This window comes from Coturnix japonica, chromosome 4, assembly GCF_001577835.2.
Source record: "Coturnix japonica isolate 7356 chromosome 4, Coturnix japonica 2.1, whole genome shotgun sequence".
In the NCBI taxonomy this organism is placed as follows: Eukaryota; Metazoa; Chordata; class Aves; order Galliformes; family Phasianidae; genus Coturnix; species Coturnix japonica.
The window spans coordinates 44,869,998-44,897,269 of record NC_029519.1 but is presented as its reverse complement, the minus strand read 5'-3'; the positions used below and the strand labels follow the sequence as shown (position 1 = coordinate 44,897,269).

The following is a 27,272-nucleotide window of genomic DNA, read 5'->3' as shown; positions in this document are numbered from 1 at the left end:
AGAGAGGTCTGGAAGCCGCCAGTGGCCAGTCTCACTGACATGAAAGGTACAATTTCTATGACTCTAGACAATTTCTACCTGAGCCCATAAGACCATGTTTAGCTACATCACATGGCACTTTAATATTTAATTTCCCAACAAATCCCAGGGAAGAAGTACATGAAGCACCAGCAGTTGCAGGAGTGTCATTTATCACAGTTTTCAGAGCTGTCACTTCCCCTAGGTCAGTAGGAGTTACACAACTCCAACAGTCAGGCCTTGCATGCATAGGAGGCACTGTGGACAGGACTTGTATGGATTTCACATTTTCACTCTAACAATGTAAGTACTTTAGGTAACTTGGAGTACAGGTTGCACTCTACATCCTAATCATACCTGCTCTAGCAAGCAAGATAGTACTCAGATTTTTCCTCCCAAAAAGCATTAAAATCAGCCTTGAGAGCACAACAGCAGTCCTACACAGAAGTAGATATCATCCAACAGTGAATGTACAGGAGAAAGAAAGGACATTCTTCTAATGCCCAGTATCCAGAAACAAACTGTATGCAAGAGATGCAGCTCCAGTGCAGGATGGTTCAGACTGCATGCTCTATGCACCACAGAAAATCTATCCACTTGCTAAAGATTTACTCAATCATATGTTATAGCTCTTTAAAACTCGTATAAAGCATCTGCACTAAATATTTTCCTATTGCTATTCCAGGGTCACCTAAGTGATGTTATCAGTGATGTAACTGCTGAAGAACAGGTAGGAGGGGACAGAAGATCTAAGTACAGCTTACTCTGCACAGCTTCACTCTGACCTGAGCATCCTCTCTGCACAAGAGATGGAACAAGCAGGGCAGCACAGTTCCAGATAGAGAGGTAAGCGCTCAGGCCAGCAAAAAGAACAAAGCTGGGGCAGCATGCTTTTAACTGTCCACGTTGCTTACCATAAATTACATCTCTCTCCAAACACTTATTTCCCAGAGCTATCAGACAGCAACCTGTCTGCTTACTGGTGCTCTGCTGGAGCTGAGATCTCTGTATGGTTCAGCACTTAAAGTAGTTACTCGCATGTGAAGGAGAAGCATCAGTCTAAATAGGGTATCAGCTATAAATAATGAAAGCTCAACTCATATGCCTTGAATTTCTACTCAAAGCATACAACACATACCAAAGACCCACAAACCCATCCGGTGGCTTTGCAGTCAAAGCTCAGTTCTTAAGGAGACAGCTTGATTTTTGAGGTGTAAGTCTATTCTTGGTGTAGATAAAATATGAGTTAACCAGAAGTACAAAATACTGGGAGTTAATTTCTTACACTGCAACTACTAACCGCTACAACAGTTAGGCTGTATTAACTCATGTTGGCTGTAGAAACACAGATTTCCTGAAATACTTTCTATTTGAATAGGGTTAGCTTCAACTTCTGGTCATGTATTTCCATTAGCTTTTACAGCTAGATTGAAGAACCTTTGATAATTAAATTCCTTTAAATATTCTCTCCAATTGATCCTTTCACCCGCAGTCATCTGTCATTTTGGTGAAGTAGTTTGAGGGGTTTCTCCTCTCTTTAGTCACATAAGTTTTTCTGTGAACCTCCACTGAGGTACCAATGACTTCAACAGAGAAATAATCCAAGAGCTGGAAGTTCTGTCAGTATGAACACACAGATGAAATAACCTGTTGCTATTTGGAAACACCATGTTGGTGCTTTCCTGAGAAAATGAAACTGTGTGCTCACACCATCTACCCACCTTTCTGACCAGGGACCAAGTTCAAACATCACACAGACCCAGAGATACCAAATACAGAGTTTCTACAAGCTTTTGAAGAGCCAGTGGCTGCAAAGGTAAGGAGACCCAAATGGTAAGAGAAATTCAAAACCAGGTTTCAGTGGTTCCAGCAATGATGGAATTATCAGCTGTTCCCTGGAGTGGCCCCAGCCATTCCACCCACAGCATCATCTAGAAAAACCTGGCACTGAGAGCACAGCTTCTCCACTTGCACTCTGTCTGCTGAGGTTGATATGGGGCCAAGTTAAAGCAGAAGAGACCCACTTTACTTTGGGCCACAGAGGTATCCTCTTACTTATGAGTCAGCCTTTATTGACAATGCATATATTTTCTCACAGAAATGCTAACAAATCATGAAACAGCAAGGGTGAGAGACACTTCGCAAGAAATACTGCTGCCCTTAAAAGGACTGTAGTATCATTTTAGTTTTCTAAATCACTGTCAGGTGCCAAGTCAAATGTCTAATCAAGTGTATTATATCCTAACAAGCATCTTCTACAGTCCTACACAAAGACACTAAGTTAGTATGAAAAGATCCATAAATATATATTAATTGGCATTACTAACTGTAACACTTCCCATCAAGTTCTGCATGAGGCTTTCAAGTGCTCAACTTAAGGGTCAACCAGATATGAGTAACCCATACACGCCTAGATCATGTTCTTTGCTCTCCTCCCACCTCCTGGAACTTGCCCTGAATTTCAAAGTTGTTATAAAACAATATCAAAGAGAAATTATTCCTCAGCCAACTCTTTAAGAAGTAAAAATCCTGAGTTGCAGGTTATCCAAATATATTAATTTTTCTTAAAAAGTTCACAACTTCAGAAGTTGCTGCTCAGCATTCTACAGACTTTCCAAGGAATTAAGTATTTTCATAACCATCTCCTGAATTAATAACATCAGATGGCTCTCTACCAATGCAGAATTGTACCACCTTAATGTTCCTGCACTTTTGAAAACGTTCTTAATAAGCCACGTTGTGAGACTTTCTAAGTTCTTCATCCCGACTGATTCAGCTCAGAATTGCTTTCAGCTTGTAGAACAAGATCTTTTAAGCACGTGTATACACATAAATACAAAAAACATTCCCGTACTTTAGTGGTATGGACTAGCCTGTGTTTACATGCATTTACCATCATTTAGTTAAGAATACATCTAGCTAAAAAAAGCCCTCACTTCTAATTTATCTGTTGGGTTGAAAGTCAACGCAGAAGTCTGCTGCACACAACAAATGCTGAGTTTTCAAATATTCCCTTCAGATACCTTGTAACTCTAAGGATATTGCAGGGCTAGAAACATGAGATTTAACTGCACATCACTTAGATCAGTCTCTCTGAAGCTGTAAGAAAACTCAGTTCCTTTCACAAGCTCTGAACAACAGCTTACAGAAATGGCAGATGGTCCTCACTCAGGATACCTCTATTGAACACTGTATGACAGCACACTCTGAGCACTCTTTTGCTTCCAAGCTGATAATGAGTCAGAAACTCACCAGTTTATTATTCTGTTCTCCCTCAGCCACTGTTCCTCCTGCCACTTTAGACACATCATCCTTAGCAGATAATGACCATTCATTGTGTATGATTTACCCTGTAAGCACATGATCCATGCCACCAAACCCAACATGAATAAGTTTATTCTCACAGACGAGCAGATTCTCTCCCAAGCAGACAAATGTGCACTGGCCCAGCATAGCACTAATATTTTCTATTTGATGCATAATTAGAAATCTGAGCTGCCCGTGATTTCATCAAATTCCAGTATGGGATAAAAGGGTTGTGGAGAAAAGAAGGCTTCACCATGGCCTCTTAGCAAGCTGACCACCAGTGCAGGAGACAAAACCCCTCAGCTACGTACAAAAAAGGAACAAGTAAAACAAGATTCAACTTTGGTCTGCTCACCTACATCCATTTCTCACACCTGGACGAAGAAAGAAATAACTGTAATTCCAGAAGTGCTAAAAGCACGTACACAAAGGAAACTCAGTAAGGTCCCACAGAAGATGGTTTTATCAATGTCCTTCTGCTGTTGGACACCTTGTGAGATGCCTGCAAGTCACCAAGCATTCCCAATAGAGATGCGTGTTGATGGACCCAAGGGCACTGGACTCATTATCATCTTCTCCACCAAAATCTGAGGCTTGGACCTCTGCATAATGAAGGGGGCACACCTTAAGATTACAGTAGGGAAAGGAGTTCAAATGTCTGTATGTTTTCATACAAGTGCTCCATCAAGTTGCATCTCACATGGTATCTGACACGTTAATGCAGACAAAAGTTTTATTTGTTTGCCAGAGCTCAGATGTCTCAAAGCAAGATCTTCTGTTGGAAGAGCTGCTGAAAGACAGCCCTGCAGACTATTCCAGTGCTGCAATTAAGGAACAAGACAGACATTTCATTCTTGCCTACCAAAAGAAAAGATGCCCTGGTAGTTAAAAGCTTAAGCTAGGAGGCAAGGAGGATAATCTGACTCCTGGTTCTGCCACATGCTTTTTAAGCGACCTTGGGCAAGTTACTTCATTTCATTTTAGACTTGTAGACACAGGCAATTTCCCAGCACTACATATTAGACTGTGCAAGTCTGTGCAGCTTATCTCCAAAAAATCTTTCCCTTGCTCATTCTTTATCTTTTGCCCTCATCATCATTACATTAATGGAACAGACCTGAACACATAATTGTACATCCCTTTTATGAAAATAAAAGGCTACATCTGGTGCACCGTCAGAAGGTGAGGCAGCCACACCAAAGCAAAGGGGAAAGTACAGTAACTAAGAGCTCACCAAAAAAAGAAGTTCGCAGCACTGTAGAATTAAAATTGACAGGAGAAGATCAAAATCCATAAATGATTTTTGATCTGATCGGTAACGGGAAAATATAACAGAGAAAAAGGCAGGAAGTTCTCTACACCAAATTAAATTCCATGATTTTTATTACTAGGATTGACGAAAACGCCCTGCAGAGAAACCTTTCCTAGATAATTCATCAGGTCTTGGCAATTACTTTTAAGTAAGAATTTATTTTTAAGTAAAGGAAATAGTTAAAATACTTAGCAAGGAAGTGAGAAGGGAATCATATGCAGAAAAATTATTTATCCAGAGAAAAGCCATTTCTACACAGGAAATCTTATTTCTACAAAACACGCAGAACTCGGAAACCTTGAAGAAAAATCCAAGTTGAGGAATGTGTGGAGGAAAACAAAAATACTGGAAATAAGTAATCTAATTAACTGGAAGTTTACATGGAGAACAATACCTACCTTAAGCATACAAAGCAATGCTTTCCAGTTCTATAGTATTAAGTCAATATGAATATACCATATCAGAGCAGGGACAGCCTTTCGGCTCCACAGGGCTTGGTGTCTCATTTGCTTCTACATCAGGAGATTTTCTCAGTTTCTTACATACCCAGCTAATAGTTGCAGCTTTTTTACCACCTACTGCTGCCCCCTCCCTGCACACCTTGCCAGGCTAATGCTATGAAAAGCAAAGCAGTAAGATGACTTCATGCACTTGTGAAAGCTGGATGACATGACGTTTCTACTTGAAATGCTGTCACCTTTCTTCCAGCTCCTCAGGAAAGCCTTCCTGATCCTTCTGCCATTGAACCAATAAGCCCTGCAACTGTCATGGCTTTAGGATGGGGCACTTTGCAGGCTCCTGTGAAATATTCTTCTGCACATCTGTAGCTAAAAAGCATGACATTTCTTAACACAACACACCAGAAACATGAACTGAGTATCAGTGCATAGACTGGCATGCCTAAAGCTGTGCACTGAAACCTGTGTGCTGAACTCCTGCCTGCACCCTAGGGCCCCATATAAAAACTACCTGCATTCTAGAGACAGACAGATGCAGGTCACGCTGAGGTTATTCCTTGTATCTGCATCACAGCACTCCCATGAAGCAACCCACAGCACTGAAATGTTAACTCACATTTATTTTAGAACAACCCTCCAACTTCACACGGTTGTACATGGGCTAATTTTGATGGCATGGTTTAGATAATTTTACCAGCAACTTCATCATTTAGCAAAATAAAAATAGAAGCCTTTTAGGGAGAGGAAGGAGGAATACCGAAGGCTCCAGCTACAGCATCTTGCAGACACTGTGGGTTAAGTGCACATCTTCAACAGAAATGCCCACTGTGTAGGACAGCTGAATCTAAGGGCTGAGCAAGGAGACACTCGATCATAACTAGTCTGGGCCCTTATGGGATTTCCTTGATTGAATTTCACAGGATGCAGCCACTGCAAATGCCTCTTCATTACTCACAAAAACAATCTAATGAGCTTCCCTGCTTTGATTAGGGCTAACATTTGGTTTGGAGGACAGCTAATGGATAATACTATTTCCTGCAAAAAAAAAAAAATGTTGGCATGGAAGGACATCTTGTCTTGGTTAATGCTACTGAATAATGAGGTCATTCAGCAATCCTAGATCCAGCTTCCTGGCTCCCACTACCAAAACAAACAATTCCTGATTTTACTTCTGCTGAACAGCATTTTGTGAAGTACTTAAAAGGAGCAAGTGGGTTAGACTTAGAAGTTGAAATACTGATGTATACGGAGCTCCATAATGCTGAGAAATGAGTAATTACCTTTTATAAAATTAAGCCATTTTCATTTCCCTATGCTCCCAAAAGAACATCCACTGTGAGCAACAGATGTTGATGTGGTTATTCCACAGAGCTGCTGAAACAGACTCCAAGAGATATGCTGGAGTAATGCCTTGCATTAATACAAGGCAGCTAAACAAAGGCCAAAACTACAGCAATTCTCTCCTGTGTAGATGAAAAGAAGGTTCAGATTATAACCAACCATTACATTACAATGGCTGTGATTCAAGTCAGTATTAGTAAGGCACAGTGATGTGCTTCTGCAGTATTAGAATGTCCCTTCTCATGAAGCATTACTTCAATACAGCCTCTAGCCCTCTAGACACTATTCAAAATAGAACTTGCGCTCTGTACTAAAAGCCCCTGAAAACATTCACATAAAATATACATTTGCACATTAGTGATATGAAAGGTGCAATGTGAGCTTTGTAATTACAAGTAAAATGTAGGGCAAATCCTTTGTAAGTTGATACCTAAAGTGCACCAGAACCCAGGTGCACAGCAGCAACAGGGTCCACACAATGCTGCCAAGTAACGAGGCACTGCAGAGACCCGCACACGGTTGAAATCAGACACTGCAAAACACCTGCAGTCTGTCCAGTTCAGCCTGTTGTCCTTCTCCCTGAAATACCCCTTTGGTTCATTCTTAGTTCATTTAATTATCTTTTAATGTTACTCAGTTTTACAGTTCTTACCTGCCTATATAACAAGCACATGCATTTAATTCAAACACCTAAGAAGATGAGTTAAGATATATTTATATCTGAGACCGCAGGTTAATATGCAAAGTGAGTCACAATAAATAAAATATTTGCATGACATTTTTCTGAGCCACTGTGAAATACAAAGGAACATCTGTTGTGACGATCACAAGAGAGAATTTTATCCCCTAGTTTACCTGACATTTTTTCTTCCCCCCTCCAGCAGGTATGCACAACTTGTGTATGTGGTAGGAATCAGGAGGGGTAGAAAAATACCTAATTGTCATATGTCACATGGATAGCGACCTTCACGATCAAGTTGTTAATGCGACTATTTAGTGTTTGTGCACAACACACAATTTATATTACGCAATTAAATTTAGAACTCAGAAATGATTAGCAGCCAAAGCAAGTTTTTGGTTCTTTTAAAAACAACAATCCTGAAAAAATACAATACTATACACAAGTCAAGTCCCATGATGGAAACCAAGAACTTCATTTTGTCTGGTGCTATTATTTTAGAAGGTGCAACTGCAGTTTCCAATTCATGCCCACTGCTAAGGGCAGGATTCTCTTACCGGGTAGGGACGGGGACTTCTGTCAGAGCACCCAACATAACTGCCTGCTGCAGCCGGACGAAGGCAATGAAAGGACTGTCCAGGAAGTCTACCTCCCCAACCAGCACATTGGAGGCCTCAGCATCGCGGGGTAATTTCTTCATAAATTTATTCTTCAGCTGCATTAGTAGAAGAGAAAGGAAAATAAAATGAAGGCTTGTTAGGCATGCAGACAGAAACATGCAGTGAAATTTATCCAACTTTCAGCCACATTTCCTCATTGGCCAAAAACAGATTCAGGTCCTATGACCAATGTGTCATCCTCATTTGGTCTACTAAGATACAGGCTTTGCTGCATATGATAGCCCTCTCCCTATCATAAATACAAAGTAGAAGTCAGGCCAGAGAAGCAGGTGGCCATACTTGCATTCATACCACTCTTTAAAAGCTGAATACCTCAGCTATGAAAATCATCACCTGAAGAATAATCCTGCTACAGGTGCCTGTAGCCAAGTCAGCACTAAGAATATCAGGCTTCCTGAAGGTTGTTTATGGATAGTATTAGTTTAGGCAGAAAAAGCTTTGCAGCACTGAGAAAGATGAGTAGATGTGGGTAGAGTTTCTGGAAAAAGTACTGCATCAACTTGTTGCCTGGTCATCTGGGCAGAGGGCATGCACTTTCCACAAGTGAAAGTGCAGTATCAGGCTCTGCAGCTGCTGCTACAGAAATGACTGGCCTGACAAGAACGAAGCCTGAAGGGTGGACATCATTCCAGCTGACCATGCCAGGAGCTGGGCACATGCATTTTGCTGCGTACAAGTCTTTTCAAGTTCCAAGTGAAAGACTTAACTTAGTGCACACTTTTAGAAGCAAGTTTCCTATGTCTGTGGCTTCTGCCCCATAGATTTCCCAAAGCTGCTGCTCCCATTGCTGGTGCAGGCCAGCACAAGAGTAGCCACTGAACAAATGGAGCAAGTATGCTGGTTTTGAAACAACACTAACAACCTCAGTCAATGTCTAGGTGAGAAACTGGCTTGTTACTATTTCCCACATCATCACCTGAGCCCACAGCCTTCACCACAGGTTTCTGTGGTCAGAAGGGGTACAGAGAAGAATGCACTGATGTTAGAGAACCCTGACCAGGAGAAACTCCTTTTTCCATCCTTGTAAGGTGATATGAAGGACAGATGCTACATCCCACATCTCCAGAAGATCTGAAAGGAAACAAAAGCCTTGGGAAGAAAAAAAAGTGAGAAAGGGTATCCACAGAGAAAAGGAAAATTAGAGTGAGTTTCAGAAAAAAAGAAAAGCATCAGGCCTGGAAGGAGGAGCCAGGGTAGACAGGAGAGAAATGAGAAGAATGAGAAAATGAGAAGTTTTGCACACACAAAACTCAAATGTATATAGACCCCAAATATGGAAAGGATTATGAAAAATTGAGAGTCACCATGCAACTAAAAGACCTCTCGCGCTTCCACCATCAACCGAACACTCATCGCTTCATGATCAAGTTACCGCAGCTGTTATTTTATCCTGCCACAGCAGCTCCTAACTTGATCTCACTCTTTTCTCTGTCTCGTAATACCTTTCTATCAGTGAGAGTTTTTGAAAGTCTTGCCCAGAAATAAAAGCACACATAGCACTACGTGAACTGCTGGAAAATCAGTGTGACCCACTGGTGAAGTACAAAAATCCACTTCAGCAGAGCCACCTGTAATTCACAGCAGCTCTCACAACATGGTTTGGCTTCACAACCGTTGTAATCCCCAAAGTACATGCTGAGTGGTGGTTTCAATATTTATAAAGTAGAAAACTTTAAATACACATGAAAAAAAATAAGGCATGCGGTAATTCACCAATATAATCTCTGTAATTTTAAATTGATGCTGTCAATTATTCAGCACTGGATAATGTATCCCTTGGAAGAATGAGCAAATGACAAAACGCTCAGACAGTTTTCAGGTATGCACTCAGTAAAATCTGACAAGGAATCTTCGTAGTCACCAACTGAGAGCTTCTTTGTACAATTTGACAAGACCTTGATGAGCCAGGAATTGTCCGTGGGGTAAAAAAGCAAGTGTCCTCTCTAAATGACCACAGTATCCACCACCTTGGACATGCACTTAAATAAAGGCCTCTAGGAGAAAGCTCCAAGGCCCAGCAGCTGGGAAGGATGCTGTTCCTCAGCCCCCCTTCTCTAGACAGCATACTGAGGAGCAGCAGAGATTCACCCCCTCTCCCAGGCCATCAAAGCAAGATGCTTCTAAACAGCCTTTACCAACCTCAGTAGAAGCTTTTCCTGATGACTAGAATGTCTTCTCATTTTCCTGAGAGAGTCATGTTTGAAAGTACAGACAGAGCTACTTGCTGATTCTTTGAAATTTCCCTTTCATTTCTGGACTAGGACAAAATATGAGAGCAACATGGTGCTTTCCTGAGAGCAAGGCCCTGTGTGATCCATGCAGCACAAGAATAAAAGACTTAAGATCTCTACCTGCTTTGTTCAAGGCATAGAAAAGAACAAAACCAGCTAGCAGGCTTACTCTGATTAGTGGTTTATCCTCAGAGGCTCAGATTACCCTTTGGAAAGGACGGTGAAGGAATAAGCAAAATAAAAGATAAAAATCATCACAGGAAAAACACAGATTCTTCAGAAATACAAGCTGGTAATTAGAGAAGATAGCATATGATGAACTCACACAATTCAGTAACTATTTTGTTGCAGAATAAATTCAACTATAAGATCAAAATTACTTTCCAATCACCCTATTGATCTGTTTTACTCAGATTATTTCAACTTGTGCTTTCCGTGATGCCTTTCTAGCATTATTCTTTTATTTTTCAATAATCTTTGAGTGCTCCTTTGTCCTCAGTAACACAAGCCCAAGTTATCTTGACCTCTTCTCATCTTTTCTCTTCTCCTCTTTCCCTTTCCTTCTCTTCCTGCCCAGATGAGCTTTTCGGAGGGAGTTACTTTATCTAGCCTTCTTTCACTCTCCCCCTCACACACATCAAACTAACAGAAAATTCTACTTATCCACCAATATCCACCAAATTATCTTTGCTAAATTCTTCCCTAACAACAACAACATAAGTGTCAGAAAAACGGCAAAAGGAGCTGGTGAATGCACCATAAGTAGAGAATGAGTGCAATTGCACTGCTCATCTTCAAGCTTTGTCATATTCAACATCTAGATATTATCCTATCAAAAAACTAAGCAGCTTCATGTCTTGATTTGGAAAAAATAAAAATATGATTATTTTCATCATATTTAGAGTTGAACTCTATTCCTAGCAAGCCCAATGTTAACTATGACCCCCACCTCTTCCAACACTGTTACCCTGGATAACAATGTCATCATCAACACTGGGCCACCTAAAGCATCTTGTCAAGTTCAGCCTATTTGATTTAGAGGCATATACTCTAGCCCCTCCACTAGGGTACGTGTGCAGCCATACTTGGAGAAAAAAGCTCTCTGACACTACAGATCTTCCTCTCCTTTCTCTATCAAAATATAGCTGAACATAAAACAGCTGTCATTTCCAGTCCCTATATTAGGGAGTTATTGTGTGTGGATATTCCAGCTAGCAAATGAGATCGAAGAAAATACAATGAAGACATGTTTTCTGACTTGACAAGGGAGACCAAAAAGAATTTCTGCTCCATTATGTGAGAGTATTAAAGCAGGCTTCCAAGGTCTATCTGCTTCCTGCACAAGCAACAGAAAAGCCTCAATCCTGGGAGCAGCCCCGGAGGAGTTGACATGAGGTCAATCCACCAGTAAGGAAAGCAGCACTGGGACTTCAGTCACAACAGAAGCAGCACTTACAGAAATGCATCAAAGCACCTGCTTTGTTATTTAACAGTGAGGCTCAAAACCGTAAAAAAGTAAAAGTTTAGAAGATGAACTAAAAAGCTTTATTCATTTCCAGCAATCCTTCTCAAAGCATCCAAATGTCATATGAGGTCTAATTCTGCAGGATTAGGTCCAAGCACCAGAAGAAATCTACTGTTCGGCATTGCTCTCATCAGCCAGAGTTGCTCTCATTTGTGTCTCTTCTCAAAATGTAGCTATAACTTCACACTAAAAATAGTTGTTCATAGCCTGAAGGTTATGCTCATCTCTGCACCTACATACTATAGCAGTGCCACAGTGGGCCTGAGCAAGCTCACAGTGTGCTGCAACGTGCATCCCCTAGCTGACAGAACATTAACTAAGTCCAGCTGTGGAAAACTGTCATCAGCTGCTTATTTGATAATGGGCAAACACTGCACCAGCAGTATTTTAAACATCAGCCTCTCCTGGCTCTTTTCTGCTATCACCCTGGCACTTGAAACCTGGCCAGAGGCCACAGCCTGGCCTGAGCTTACCAGGAAAAGGGGATTTCTGAATGCGCTCAGCCCCAAGATGGCTTTGTTTGCAAGTGCCTGCTTCAACAACAGCAGAATTAATTTGAAGCTGAAGGCCTCTGAAAATCCTGCCCTTTGCTAGTTCCCCCAAAAGCCCAGGGTGATCTCCGGACATGCTGCTTGCCTGGCTAGCAGTGAATGGTACAGGTGGATGCACTGCCAGGAACACAGGCAGGGGGTAACATTAGGCTAGGCAATGAATCCCTAAGAAGCCTTGTGCTGGCCTTTGCCAAGAGACACAAGGAAGCAGGAAAATGCAAAAAGTCTCATGAAAAGGCATGAATTACTGATTCAGCAGGAAGAAGACTGCTGGAACAATTTTAACTCCTACATGCTTCAGTCAGGATTCCCACTAGAGAAAATATTAAACAAAGAAAGTGCTACCAGCTTCCCTATAAAAAACGGTTTGGGGGTAAAGTGGGGATGAAAGATACTGGGAAGGTGGCAATTGTACAATAAAGCACATATTCAACTTTGCTAATAGACTAGTTGCACTTTTGCATGTTTTCCTAAACAAAGTTTACCCAAACCTAGGCACCTTGCTGGACCTGAAATGATGAGAAGGATCCCACGTCCTGTGGCTGCTCAGTTCTCAAGGTATCAGCACCATCGGCCTCTCTGTCCAGCACATCACAACAGGATGACTAATTTGAGGAGAGATCATCACGGAGGTTTTTGTTCTAAAAGAGTTCTGCAGTACCACTCAACACTTGCTTAAATGATTTATCAGGTAGGTAATGGGAATGGTGTAGTCAGCACTTAATAACCATTCTGAACCATTCCCTGAAGAAGCTTCAGAGAAGATCTGAGTCTCAGTATCACCAAGGAGGAGCAGGAGCAAGGCCTGGCAGCTTGGAGCACTGTTCACTTTCCCAGCACTCTGCTAAATTGAACACTGTTCTAAGAAGACCACTAATGCTGTGTTAAAGGCAAAAAAAAAAGCTCCAGTGCTGTAGCTGCAAAAGGGCAGAGCAACCTCAAAAATCACCATTTACCCAAATATGTTTTAACAATATGTTATTATCAGCATCACTTAAGATTTATCGGAAATTAAAGCAATTAGTAAGTACACACTGCTTTTATTGCAACTGTTCATTTACTCCCAGTCATTTTATTGTACTGTATACCTATCTGCCTTATCTTCTCACAAACATCGCTTTCCATGCAGAACAGCTCATGAAGCAGCTCCAAACTGCTGCTGTTTCCAGTCTGAAATGCAGGTGTGAAGGACATGCAAGACAGACAGCTCACATGCAGGGGAGGCATTCAGGAGCAACTGCAGTCAACAGGGGCAGGAGGGAGCCAGGCAAGTTATGTACCCCTGGTCTTTGCAAGATTTTCAGAAACAAATCAAGAAGCTAAATAGACTTATTTTTCTAGATCACTCAACGGAGTCATGTACTTTGTCAAGTGTGGAAAGGAACAGCCTTGCTTTGTTTGGGAGCTCCTAGCACAACCAAGCTGCCTAACAATCAGGTGAAAAAGAAAATGTGAAAAGCAGTGCTTGGCCAAACAAACACATGGCTCCTGTCCATGACCCCTGACACACTCAGCAAAGTTGTTTGTAGGCATGTCCATGGCAAAGAGAATACCCAAGGCAAGTGGAAACTCCATTAAGTGAGTCATTAGCTTAAGCATCACAAAAACAAAATGAACAACAACAAAAAGCAACCATGAAGCAGCATTAAAATTGTAACTAGAGAAGCCGTTTAGCTAGTTACATTACTGTAATGATGTTCCAGCCTTTGCAAAACAGCCTGAAACATGTAGGCACTAATCTTTGCAGAATCTGTCTGCATACATGTTTCATATTTGATCACCCCTAGCCTAAGGAAGAGTTACTGAACAGAAATCTCTGTCTGGGTGAGCTGAAGTTAAAGTAAAGCATGCCACCTGCTCAAGAACAGCTCCTTTTCAAGCTGAGGTTACCAGAGTATGAAAGCTTAAAATAAATTGCTCTTTGGGGACTGTGTTCTGCAGCGTGCCATATGGTGCCTATAACTAACTCTGTATTTGCATAGGACACCTCAGTGCACGGGGCATGGTGATCAATGCCTGCTGTTGACTTTAGCAACTTCGCTGTTAGTATTGCTTGGATTTAAATGCCAGTTGCATGGGGAGAGTATTGCTGATTAATTGATGTGGGACACAGTACGCTCACACAAATATATTCGTGTGTCACCTAATAGCTATTTTACTACCACATACAGCTTTTGCAGATAGGCACTGTTTGAAAAATCGGCTCTAAATGAATGGAGGGCTGGAGCAAAAGAGAATTTGTCAGTAAAGCAGAGGCCACGACTTGCTTGAGCTTTTCTGTTTTGTGGGAGAGCAGCTGCCTTTATGGGACACCACACTGTGCCCACTTGACAGAAGCTGCTGAGTTTGCAGCAGGGCAGCCTCAAACATCCTAACAGTAAAAAGGAAAAATAAAGTATTATTCATATCTAATTTAATTGCACAGGTACAGCAGAAATCTAATAAACCTCATCTCATCCTTACAATAACAATAAAACTAACTCAGAACTAAAGGGCCATGCATTGACTTCACTCAATGAAGTTATACATAGATACTAACTTCATATTATAAAGGACCTGAAGCTCAAGCTTAAACTCTCCTTCCCAATTAGCATAATTTAGTTGCTGTCATCATTGGAACTCAATGACCAAAACAAACTCCAGCAGCAAGAAAATTTGGGAATGTTGTGTCTGGCAAAAGTGAAAATTGCAGTATCTGAGCTTCTGCTTGAAAGCCCAAGGCAGCACATTTTAGAAGTGCCAGTCTGGAAAAAGCAGAGCTACCAGGGCTTCCCCATACAGGGAAGGAAACGCTCGGACCTCCTTGTTTATGTCCTTCATCATTTTACAAACCTCACTCTTCTTGTCTGTGTTGCACTTCATCAGGCAGAAGACACCCAGGTCATATTTAGCACCTTGACCAGAGAATCCACTCCAAGCTGATCTTTTTCACCCAGCCACACAGCATTTATACATTCGCTATACCCTCCAGCACCACAGTACTAAAAATAGCCACAGTTCAATTTGGGGCCAAAAAGAAGGGGAGGAACCAATGTGAAGGTTAGGGTATGATTTTGCCACAGGCTCCCACTCCTGCATGGCTCATGGTGCAGCAGGGAGCCCAGCCAGGTGCTGCATCTGGTGTCAGAGACAAGGAACAGTCTTGGTACAGGCAGAGGCTGGGGTTCCCCAGTGTGCTGTTCCCCATAACCTCAGGAGAGAGTTAATTTGCCTCCTCTGTGCAAGGTAGGAGCTCTCTCACTCAACTCCACTAAGAGGAGCTCTTTCCTGCACCCAAAGCACAGCAAAATCTGAGCATTCAAAATCTGTACTGATGATACAGATTACCACAGAAAGCCTAATTGCATGCACAGTGCTTTGTAGAACTAAATGAAGGCTTAACGGTCCCTGATCACAGGGAAAAAGGATCCAGTTCCTCAAACTCCTGTTACATCAAAGCTGAGCGCAACATGAAGGATCTTCCAGTCTGCCAGGCAGCAATAGACTGCCTGAGAGCATGCAGAGATGAGGTCAAGTGAACAAAGGCTCACTGGAACAAACCACTCCACAGTTACAGGGGAAAGAAATGGAAAAGAGGGAAGGGGTACATCATTTAACAGAGCCTGCTATTTAAAAGTTATTTAAAAGATTTACTGTACTTTCTGTTTACTGTATGCTCACCTACATAGTCATAGCATATTTAACTCATAAGGTGCCCATATCTGAGGATAGACACAGTGCTTTTGTACTTAAATTTAAAAAAACAAGAGGCAAATCCCCCAGGAATTTGTATCTGTCTCTTTTTCTCCCTTAATCCATCTACATATGCATCTTCCTATGAATGCTTACCTAAAAGGATACCTTTAATGCTCTGTGTTTTGTCTATGTACAGAACTCCATCACCAAGGAATGCACGAAACGTGCACTGCTGATACACTGTAGGGAAAAACTACGTAAGCAGAACTGTTCTATGCACAAAGACAAAAGGCCAAAGTAAATGAAATTCCAGTTAACTAAACTTCCTAGAAACATTTCCTGTCCTTTAAAAAAGGTGGCAGCAAACTATACCGGGAGATAGTTATTTTAATTTGAGCTCCATGGAGTGAAAGTAGGTCATCCAGGCTGACAGACGTAGAAATTAGCAATCTTTGCTTGCGACTGCGGAGATTAGGCAATGTTGTTCAAACAGGAAAAGCAATGAATTGCTCTCACCATTAATCAATGGACTTCATTCCAAACAGTAGGATCCCATCAGTCCCCCTAGGAAAGGCATGAAGATTTCTCTCAACAAGGCCAATTCCTTTTTTAACTTTAGAGCTGGCTTTGGCACAGATTTCCTGTTGATATGGAAACACCCGTTTGAATAAGCACTGCACACACCACAACAAATAAGAAGGGTTTTGCGTCTCTCTCTGACTAAATATTCCAACTGACCATATTCACTCAGAGTCAGTTTTTGTCCCCACATACAAACGCTTTGAAACTGGAGATAGCACCACGTCAGCAAACATCTCCTATATTAATATATTATTCATTTTGTTTATGCTATTGCATCAGCTCAGCAATAAAAGGTTCTGGATTAAAAAAAAGATTTTCTTTAAATGTTCCCTTTATTTTTCATCTTGAGCATTAAAAATATCCTCATGCTTCAACCATTCAGAGTTGCCAAGGACATTTTAACAAAGCATGACCAGAGGACTTCTCACAGGACAAGAAACAAAAGTGGTACCAGTACTGGGAACAGCACACCATCCCCAGCTTCCTATGGCAATGAAAGGGCTCAGAATGGCTCTGCCCTGACTTTTCTAAATAGCTTTAATTCACAGGTAACTGCCCTCTCAGTTGAAATACAAATAAGTATTTTCAATTTATTAAGACTACAGGAATCAAATGATAACTGACAAAGCTACATCATAGTGCCAAGGAAACATACTGCATCCTGGGTGTTATAAAAACCAAGAAAACCTTGTCCTCCTCAATAGCCTGCATGACTGGAGATGCTCCTAGAGTGAGTAAGTGGGGACTGAGGAGATAAGAAAACCGTGCCCTGCTTCCCACATGAGCAACAAGCTAAACGCCTGCCTCTTCCTCCTCGCAACAAGACTGTGAGCCCCTGATCCAGATGGAGGCACCATGTGGTTTGAGAAGTCTCAAAGGGGATAAACTGAGGAAAAAATTGAAGGTATGCTGCCAAGTGAGAGCCCATCCCAAGCACTGTTTAAGAAATACTAAACGTAAGTGAAGCCACTATTTCCATGGATTAATCATGTGGGGACACTGTTATAAACATTCTCCTGAAGCATTTGTGACTCGGACACTGCAGCTACAGGACCACGTGAGGGAAGGTGGTTGGAATCCAGCTAGAAAGCTGAAAACTGCACTGAAAATTCTATCAGTAGGTGTGCTGGAAATCGGAGAGAGGGAAGAGGAGTGCCAGTAAAATCCCACAGGGCAAGCAGACGATGTTAGCTGTGCCAGGAGAGAAACAGTGCAACTGAACATATGGGCACTAAAACCAGGGCCAGAACAGAACAGACTTAACATTCTTATGGTGGCTGCCAAAGGTGCCACTAGGCTGATATGGATACCTGCTGTCACTGCTGTACAAGGGTAACTGACGCAACAAGGGATAACACAGATCTGAGCAAGGAGTTTCCCCAGAGCTGTATGGATCCCTTTGTGTGCACAGCACGCAGCAGCAGCAGGACTGCTTCTCACCAGAATGGCTCATCCAGTCAGGTAGCTGCAGCCAGGGTAGGCTTTGGTCTGCAAGGCAGGATTGCCAATATGGCATAATTACACTGGCAACCCTTTTAAGTGCAGACAGAGCTCTAATAAGCTCAGAGAGGAATGTGGGATGCCACCGGCTACAAAGAGGAGGTAGGCAGTTTGGGATGCCCCTGTGGAAGCCCTCACCTGATGCTGCTGGCAGGATTCAGCTGTCACAGACACACAAGCTCTTTGCTTGGAGCCCTATCTTTGACAAAAGGCTGTTTTGCAGGCTAACAGGACTTCAGACAACATCAATTAAAACTAGGAAATGGCTGAGAGGCATAAACATATTGGAAAGGCTTATTTGCATTTAGTTCATAGTATGTGTAACTTGGCTAGCATGCATACAAGACAGTAGAAGCATTAATATAAGCATGATGCTTTCTAACCACAGTTTCTTTAACAATCCAAGGCAAAAGGCAATCATTTTAAATTTATCTAAGCCTAATTTTCAAGGTATACTCTCAGCACTCCTGTCCCTTTTTCTGCACTAGGTAGTACAAACCTCCCCAGCACCTGGATCCGGAACAGTCAAGCTCACAGCTGCAGGCAAGATGCCAGTATCCAATCACAAACTAGCACAAGCAGTTAAGATATACATGTGCACATTCCCCCCTTGCTTTCCCCCAGTTGGATAACCCACCAGAAGCGCCTGCTCTAACTAGATCCAGCTCTGCTGTGGACCAGATCAAGGTAATTAGAATACAGAAAAGAAATTGTACATAAGCCCTGCTGCCTCTATTCACCTATCTATCTGAAAATGACCAGTACATTAGCTGCAGCCAACACCTCATAAAATAAGACAAATGAAGGCAAATCACCTCTCCACACTGCTACCTCAAGAAGTGCTTCACCAATACAAACATAATGAAATGGACTACAGCTCCTCTTTCTTAGTTACCCTTATAAATTGCCAAAATATCAAGCAATCCTAAAAAAAGCACCATGATAAAATAGCAAAATCAAAATTCAGTGCCCTTTATTGAAGCTATTTACCATCAGAGCAGTCTGAGTCATGTCAACTTCTGAAAGACACTTCAGGATGCTGAACCAGTCCCTTCTGCAATCTAAATGTAACACAACAATGAATGAAGCCATCACTCCTACAGCAGAGAGGAGACAGTTCATGCAAATTACCGAACTTCAATTTTCATTAATAATACATTGCTAACTACACATAGCTGTCTGGGTGCTTAGTACTGCCAAAAGATTTTGTTTAGCCTTTTGTTTAGCTACAGGACAAGCTTCCCACACATGCTGGAGGAGGGAAGGGAAGACCTTCCTTGTGAGATCCCCTCTTTTTTCCAGTTGTTCTATGTGTTCTGCAACACAGCACATTTCCCAAATGACATTAAAAAGGGAATAAAAGCCTTTCTCTTTGCATCTGCCGCCATAAGCCTCCTAGTAGAGATCATTAAATATCCTGTTGTTATGGCTTTTATTCTGCAAGTTCAGCTGGAGACCTGACAGACCTAGCAAAAGGTCTGTTGTACTTTGATGATCACCAGTAGAGCTCAATGCCCTGAAATAACAGTGTAAGGCAAATTCAAGACTGAATGTGTGCGTGGTAACTGTTGAGTCATGGCCTGAACCACTGATTGAGCACCTGGGGAAAGGACCCAGTCAGCCCTGGAAGCACAGGTGAAGCAAATTCAGCTGTGTGACCAGAAGGGGTGAAGCCTGGCTGCACCTCTCTTAGACCTCATTTAAGGGCTGACTGCCACTGTGGAAGGATCTCTGGTTGGAGATCCCTCCCTTGTGGAGTTTCCCTTGCAAGCCTAGATCTTCAGAGACAGGTGAGCACTTTTCCTTTGTAACACCTTTCCGTCATGCTAGACTTCGTCCTTACACCTTCTCCATCACCATCCCATCACGTTGATCTTTCTGATTGTTACAATGTGCCTCAGAGAAAATGTCCGTACTTCTGCCCCTACCAGAAGGGATGACTGCCCACGGATGCCACCCTACCAGGTATTCAGTGCAGGTGGCCATAAAAAGGGAGCTGAGTGGTCTGCTTAAGTTTAAAATGAATAAAGTGGACAACAGTGTGCTTTTCCAGAAGAGTTACTTTCCCATTTTGCTGCATCTCACCCTTTTCCCATGGTTCACCTGTGAAAAAACAAAGAATCCAAGACAGAGAAGAAGAAAAATCCAAAGAATCCAAAGAAGAAAAATCCAAAGAAGCCTGATGGTTTTCAGGCATGGTGCAAAGAAGCTTCGTTTGACATTAGCCCACATATGAACAACACAGCAGGGACAGCATAGTTCTCATGTCCACACACAACGCTGCAAGTCCATTCCTGACTCTGCACTACCAGAAACACTAGCACTGTTAATACTCTTTTCCCTAGGCCACAAGCTGTGACTGCCAGTATTACCAAAGCAGCTCCTAGGTGTGCTGGAGTTCACTGGACACCACGTTCTGTCTGTCACAGACATGTGCAAGCTGAATTAATACCATCAATGGAACTTCTGTGACAAGCCATCCAATAGTTAAAGATTTTCTGAAACTCTGCATTTTGCTAAATAGTCCTTCCTTTTCTTGTTTCAGCTTTAAAATCATTGGCTTTTTGCAAATCAAAGGGGAAAAAAGAGTGTTGGGGTATTTAAAATGTCGTAGTTCAGCCCACATCATGTACTAAACTCTCCTTTCAGGCCAAGAGGTATGCAAACAGCTGCAACTGACAGAGAACAGTTAGGATAGCAGCCTTAAGAAAAGTTCAGCAATAGCACGACTGAGTTGATGCTGCTGATTTCAAAGCTAACAGCAAGGCTAGTGGTGAATCCTTTGGGGAAAAAAACAGCTGTAAGTAAAGCCTGTGTCTGCTCCTTCAGTGCCTTTCAGCCAAGGAGCTTCTTTCCTCTCCTCTCTAGCTAATGGCTCCTTGCCCTGGCACTTAGGGAATGGGCAGCACTTGCTCAGCTGATCCTCTGAGAAGAGCCAGAGCATCCTTTCCTGACCGCATCCTTTTTCAAGGCAGATTCTAAGTTCATTTTCTTTGCCTCAGACAACAGCTTAATGGTTACCCCCAGTAAGATTAACTCTGGAAAGTGTATTAAGATGGCAAAGGCTATGAGAAAAGCAAAACAAAAATAAGATCAAAGTAAATCCAAAGTAAGCACACAACCATCCCTTCCCTAAGGGAAGAGGAACCAGCCTCACAAAGCTAACTGCAGGTAAATCTGAGTGCTATGTAGGATTTTAATTAAATCTTATCTCTTGTTATTTCTAGTTGCTGTACTCATGTCAGTGTGTCCTGGGACCACTGTAAATATTTTCTTGCTATGCTCTTATCCTCAGTGCTGTCAGTCTTCAAATCCATCTTTGCAATCTGTGAGAAAGCCAGAGGGCTGAGCAGAACACATCTAGCTGGATTCAGGATCAGCGCAGTAGAGCTTGACTTCTCGTTATAATAGAGGTGTCAGTGACAAGAAAGCAGTGGATTACTGTCTTCACTCACTTGCCTCGGACACTTACTGTTCTCTGTTCCTGGAGGAGTGCAGTCCAGCTGCTACAATCTCCACCGTGTATTTGCCTTTGAACATTGGTATCTTTCCTCGGGTCCCTGTAACAACTGTGCAGGGCAGGATGAATCTCAAGGAAGGCATCCTGATGGAGAATCCTCCCACAGATCTTCAAGGAAAACCTAAAAACTGTCCAGTGCTTCCTAGCACATCTCACAGCTGTTCCCTCAGCTAGAACCCCAGCAGCTGTAATACCTCTCTGTCTTGCTGTGACAGCACCTCGCCTGGGTGCTGTCATGGCACAGATCCATGAAGACATGAATGCATCTGTCCTAGCTCACGCTGCTTAGCTGTTAGACGTCAGTGTTAGCAGAGCTGCTTCTGCAGGTAGGAAGGCAATTATACAAGAGGTAACCAGCCCACCTCAAACCTCAATTGACTCTGCAATCCCAGCTCTCCATAGAGACTGAAAAATAAGCTCAGGAGACTAGGATTAACAGCAGACACAGCCTTTGTTTGGAGGGGTCAATCTGGGCTTTTGCCTTTATAGGTGAGGTCCCACCTTTACTCAATTATCTTAAACAAAAACAATGAGAAAGCACCTGAAAGCAGCATTGCCCTGGTGACCACATTGAAGTGCCACTGTCAATAATAGGCCAGCTCCAAGAGAAAAGATGTGATCAAGTACATTAGATAACATGCCAATGCATTCCACTCATCTGCAGAAAGTCCCCCCTGGCCCCTCCCAGTGTCCTCTTCTGACCTTTTGTTCACTTATTTTGTTCACTCCAACCTCAAAGGCTTCCACTGGAAATCCCCCAATATTAGGAACAAGGAGTTTAAATTGACAATTCAGTACGGAAAGCAGTCACATCCCCACTTCATAATCTCAACGTTTATGGCAAAACTCACCTGACCTCGGCATTCACAGAGACTGCAGACTCACCCTCCACCTTCTCTCAACCTGGAAGGTCTCCACTGAAGACAAATGACCTACTGGTGGTGTGGCAACTGCACACTGTCACGAGAAATCTGCACCAGGATGGGCTCCATTGAGAAGGATCCCAAACAAATCACAAAGAAATATCGGGATCATACAACAGAAGACACTAAGTCTAAGTTTTCCACTTAGACCTTACAACACCTTGGGGAATGCAGCAGGTGGGTACCCAGGACCAGGCCGCTTTTCCAACAGCATGTGAGGGAACTGCTGCTGAGTGGAGACAAAGCATCTCAATATGCACAAAGTTAAAGATGGCTGGAGCTGAAGACTGGAACTGAGTAAAAAGGTACTCTTACGTATGTCCACTTTAAGGTACTATAAGTGCTTTTAGCTAGGGGAGTACCAACTGGCAAGAGCAAGCAGGGCTCTACAGGGCAAGAACTGCTCCAAGGGATGATCCGCATCCTTTTCCATGAAGTACTATGTGACAATCACAAAACCTGCTCTGTCAAACCTCATCAAGAGAGGGCTTTTGACCATACTGTAATTCCAAAGCACTTGTCACCAGCACTTCAAGTGGCAAAGGGCTCAGGGAGAAGAGAGATAGTTGGGTAACAGCATCTGAGGTGTACACTCTGCAGTTTCAAGAGACAGCATCCAGAACCCCCTACTTTAATTGTACCAAGGCATCTTTCTGCTTAGTAAGAACCTATAGAAACAGATAAAGAGGGGATTCTGATTTTAATATCGCTACTGTAAATTGCATCATTCCAATTAGTATTAAAGACTACAAAATTAAAAGTAAGGATGTAGGTAGGCAGGAAAATTACTGATGCTATATTGAAGTTTGTTCAAAGCTATTCTCTTCCTTTAAAACAAACAATACTCTCCTTTATATGTGCAAAAATAGACCTCTAGTCCCAATCTAACTCTGAGCTATTGTTATTAACAGACTTCAGTCTGTCACAGTTTAAAGACAAACTGATATCTAATACACACACGCAAATAAATAGAACACAGCACAGCTTCATTCTTTATTTCACTCATATCTCACTGTATGGCCTTATTAACTGTCAGGCTTCCAGATGGGATACCAGGATAATGAAAGCCAGTCACTCTAATGTCAAGGCAAAAATCTGTTCTTTCCAGCTCCTGTTGTCATAACACTGTGAATTATTCCCTCGTGCCTGTACAGCATGCTAAGTTCCGCTCAAGAAATTTGCCAGGCATCATCACATCATCACAGTTTCAAAGATTTTATCAGGACAGGAGTTTCAGTCAATCAGTAATGAAAATTGAGAGCTAAGGTGATTTCTCAGGCCAGCTTCAACAAGCATACAGTACAAGGGTTCCATTGTGCAAAGTTCATCAGAAGGACATGAGCTAATTAACTAAGCGGCTTTTTGGAACTCGTTAGTTTAACAATTTTCACTATAAGCAGTCTAGTATTATCTATACTGAAAGCTAAAAACTTTGGAGCACACTTCCAAATTGGATTTGTTAACAGAACTCAGTATTAGCCCCACCAAAACACCTATTTTAGCATACAATTCTAGACAAAAACTCTATTATCTGTACATGTCCACAGACATTTCAGCAGGAGGAACAATTGAGACCATTTAGACTAACGAAATCTAAGAAGCCCGCTGCAACATTCAGACCCAGTTTTCTGCCACTCTAAGACCCTAAATGTAGTCTAACCAGAAATGTAAAACAGCAGTCTTACCAGTGAAAAAGCTATTTTACAATTATTTTCTCCTTGTGTGTGGCTACATACATTAAAGGGAAAGTACTTTGGAGAAAAAAATAAATGCAGATGTATGTTACAACACTGAAAAACACTGCAAAACACATTGGTTTTTTTTGTTGGTTTTTTTTTTTCCACTGAAGTACTTTCTGTATGTTAAAGTGGGTACTAGAGGGAATTTTTTTCATTGCTCTATTGCACAAACTCTGCACATTCAACATTATGGGGCTATTTGTCTTAAGTCTTATTTTTTCCCTTTGTGTGGATTTCTCAAATACTGAAGTGGAAGCTAACGTACTTATAGTATTTAGTAACTGGAAATAACAGTAGCATAAATTGCATGCCAAGTGAAGAAGAAAGGAAGGAAGGACTGGAGAAAAATATAGTTATGCCACATTCAATTAAGAGGAATTACAACCAGGCATTATTTGAACTACCAGAGTTTTTCCTCAGCTGGTCAGCATATACTATCTAAGCCAAATAATTTCCTAGAGTAACTCTCATCCATGTTCAGAATAATCACAAAACTAGAGAGTGTTTAGATATGGGGGTTGGAGGGAGGGCAGAGGGGCTGAGGGAGCAGGGAGGAAAGATTTGCCAAAATAAATGGTTGTGCTTTGAAAATAATCCCCTTTATAAACCAGGACCACTTTCTGAAATTTGTGGAGGCCTCATTCAGACCGGGTTTCAGAGAGCTCACAAAGAATCACTATACCCCTCACACACTTAAGCTTTAAGTAAGGACGAGAACACGCACAAAGTCTGTATGATAATACCATAAACATTACTCTAAGAAATTAGTCAGATTTTTTGGAGAGTGGTAAGAAAGAGTTCAGTAGGCAGTCACTAAAGGCCAGTTTTAACCTTATTATGCATCTATGCTTTGAAGCTGCTCTTCCGCACTTACCTTTTAGCATGGCTGTATTTCAGAAGCACCACAAAAGGTGAGGCAACACATTCTATTACAGCAGCTGCTGTAGTGGAGACACATCCCCTTCAATGCTTGCTCTACCCCATCCTGCCTGTGGATATAAGCCCTGGCGTTCTGCATGGCCTGAGCTATTGTGCTGTAAGACTTCTGCTGAAACCCCTGAGGAGCCTCTTTTCAGAAGGTAGCAGATCAGACACATCAAGATCAGGATGTCATCTGTTCCCTTCTCACAGACATCAGCGGGATGCCAGGCAGCTTCCATACACAGTGGTACTTGCTTCACACCTTGTGAGAGTTTAACAACAGCTGATGATGTGAAAGATCTGTCATAGGACTTGGAACTAAATGACTCACCTTGCTCACTTCTTCTTTGGATCTCTGGTACAACTATTTTTTCCTCAACACCCAGCTCCTAACCAAACACATCACCAAGTGAAATCCAAATCTGAAGCTTACCTGATCTTTCTCAGGCTTGTCAGAGATGTCATTCAGACTGGTGGAAGTCAGATTTCTGTGAGTCATGGCTGGACTGCCTGTAAGAACAATGCCAATACCAATTAAAGAACCTATTAAAATCCAGTCAGAAGAACACAGAGGCTCAGGCTACAGCAACACCCTTCCTTGCACGTGGGACATTGATGTGGGCAATTTAAGACCCTGATAGGCTGCTTTCTGTAACTTTACGTGGCACATGGGATAGAAAGATTCTAAACCTTGTTCATCTCTGACCCAAAGCAATCCTACAGCTTACAGGACTGCAAAAAATATCTAAGGACTTCTCCTAGTTCCTCTCCAGGTTGGCAAGGAAGCAAAGTAGCAACTGGCTGCTGAAAGAGGCAACTGGGTCACCCATCCCTTAGAGAGCAGGGGAACACTCCTGGAGCCTTCTTGCTGCCAATCTCTTGCCATAGCTATCCTACAGAGATGCTATCTGCCTGCACTCCTCTACACCCAGTACTTCATGTAACAGGGAGGAAAGTTGGCTGCTCTTGGTCTTTTGAAGCAGCAGATAACAAAATTCTACTTTTCTACCACTAGCCATATTAACTAAACTCGTGAACCTTAAGGGTTTTACTGTTTTAAACAGTATGTGTGTCAAATCAGTAGAAAAAGGTCTTCAGTTCCTGACACCAGATGCTCCAGAGAGAAAGAGAAGTACCAGAGACCAAGAGCTAAGGCCTTTAAGATCTATTTCTCTCTCAAACACAACTGCTCCTCTAAGCCTGACATGATGGCATTCAAGCACTGCTTACTCTCTTTTGGACTACTTTTCCTACTTACTCTTGTGTTCTCAAAGAGTAGCAGAATATACAAAAACTGTTCTAAAGGACTAGCAAAAAAGCCTAGAAATAGCCATAATCACAAAAGAAGAAAAATAATAAAATAGCAAAGAAACTTCTGGGATGGATACAACATCCCAACACTCAGCAATCAGCATGCTCTTTAATAATCATCCTGAAATTTTTCACCCTTCTCCCAGAAACCAGAAGCATAGCAACAGGAGCTCTTATCGCACTGTTTCTGATCATGAGCATAACCGGAAAGACAGAAAACACTCATAAAGAAATGGAACTGAGACACTTCCCAAATTCTGAGATATCTCTAGGCTAGTTTATGTTTTGAGACAATATTCATAAAACTTACGGTTTGATATTCATAGCAAAATGAAAGTTCAAATTGTCAGCATTCAACTCCCACAGAAAAATGAGCTTGGTAATATATCTGAATATCAATAAATAGCTAATAAAAATGAATAATAATAACTAATAAATAAAAGGAGTAGTAAGAAAAGGATCCCTTTCCCCTACCCCCTCACCCCCACCCCCAGTCCTCCCCAGAGCTGGGTTTTCCTTACAATGTATTCCATGTATACGAAGACAGATTTATGATATTCTTTCTCATGAGCCACTCTGAATCACAGTGTACCTGCTGTGCATCATTGCCACATCCAAGAATGACAACACAGTAAAAACAAAGCACAGGTGTATCTTATAAAAGGAAGATGCTCAAATTTATCTTCTTCAAGTTGTTACTGCCTGCCAGGTTAAACCTTAAAGACCCCACCTACATCTACTAAGTTCTTACAAATATGTTTATTCATAGTGTGAGAAATGCCACCTGAAGGACTGGTTTAAGCTACATATATTAGTAACCATTCTCCTAATTAATGGCAGTCCAAACTTAGAAATATTTACAGCACCTGACTGACTGTTTGATATAAATCTGTACATAGGAGACAAGCATGTATGTAAAACAGGAAAGGAGTGATCAAACTTGTTTTCTTATACTGCATCTCTTACATGGAATAGACGTTACTTTGTGTTTCTAAAAAGG

The 27,272-nt window shown here is 41.9% G+C and overlaps 1 protein-coding gene across 7 annotated transcripts in view; it reads right to left on the bottom strand.

Moving 5' to 3' along the window:
- The window catches only part of SLC4A4 (solute carrier family 4 member 4), a 216,657-nt gene that overhangs the window by 45,763 nt on the left and 143,622 nt on the right, over positions 1-27,272 (bottom strand). For all 7 annotated transcript variants that reach the window (XM_015861476.2, XM_015861475.2, XM_015861477.2 and 4 more), the window contains 2 exons: positions 25,395-25,471; positions 7,672-7,829 (listed from right to left, as the gene is read on the bottom strand). In XM_015861476.2, the coding sequence (XP_015716962.1) occupies positions 7,672-7,829; positions 25,395-25,471 (235 nt within the window). The remainder of the gene's footprint in view (positions 1-7,671; positions 7,830-25,394; positions 25,472-27,272) is intronic.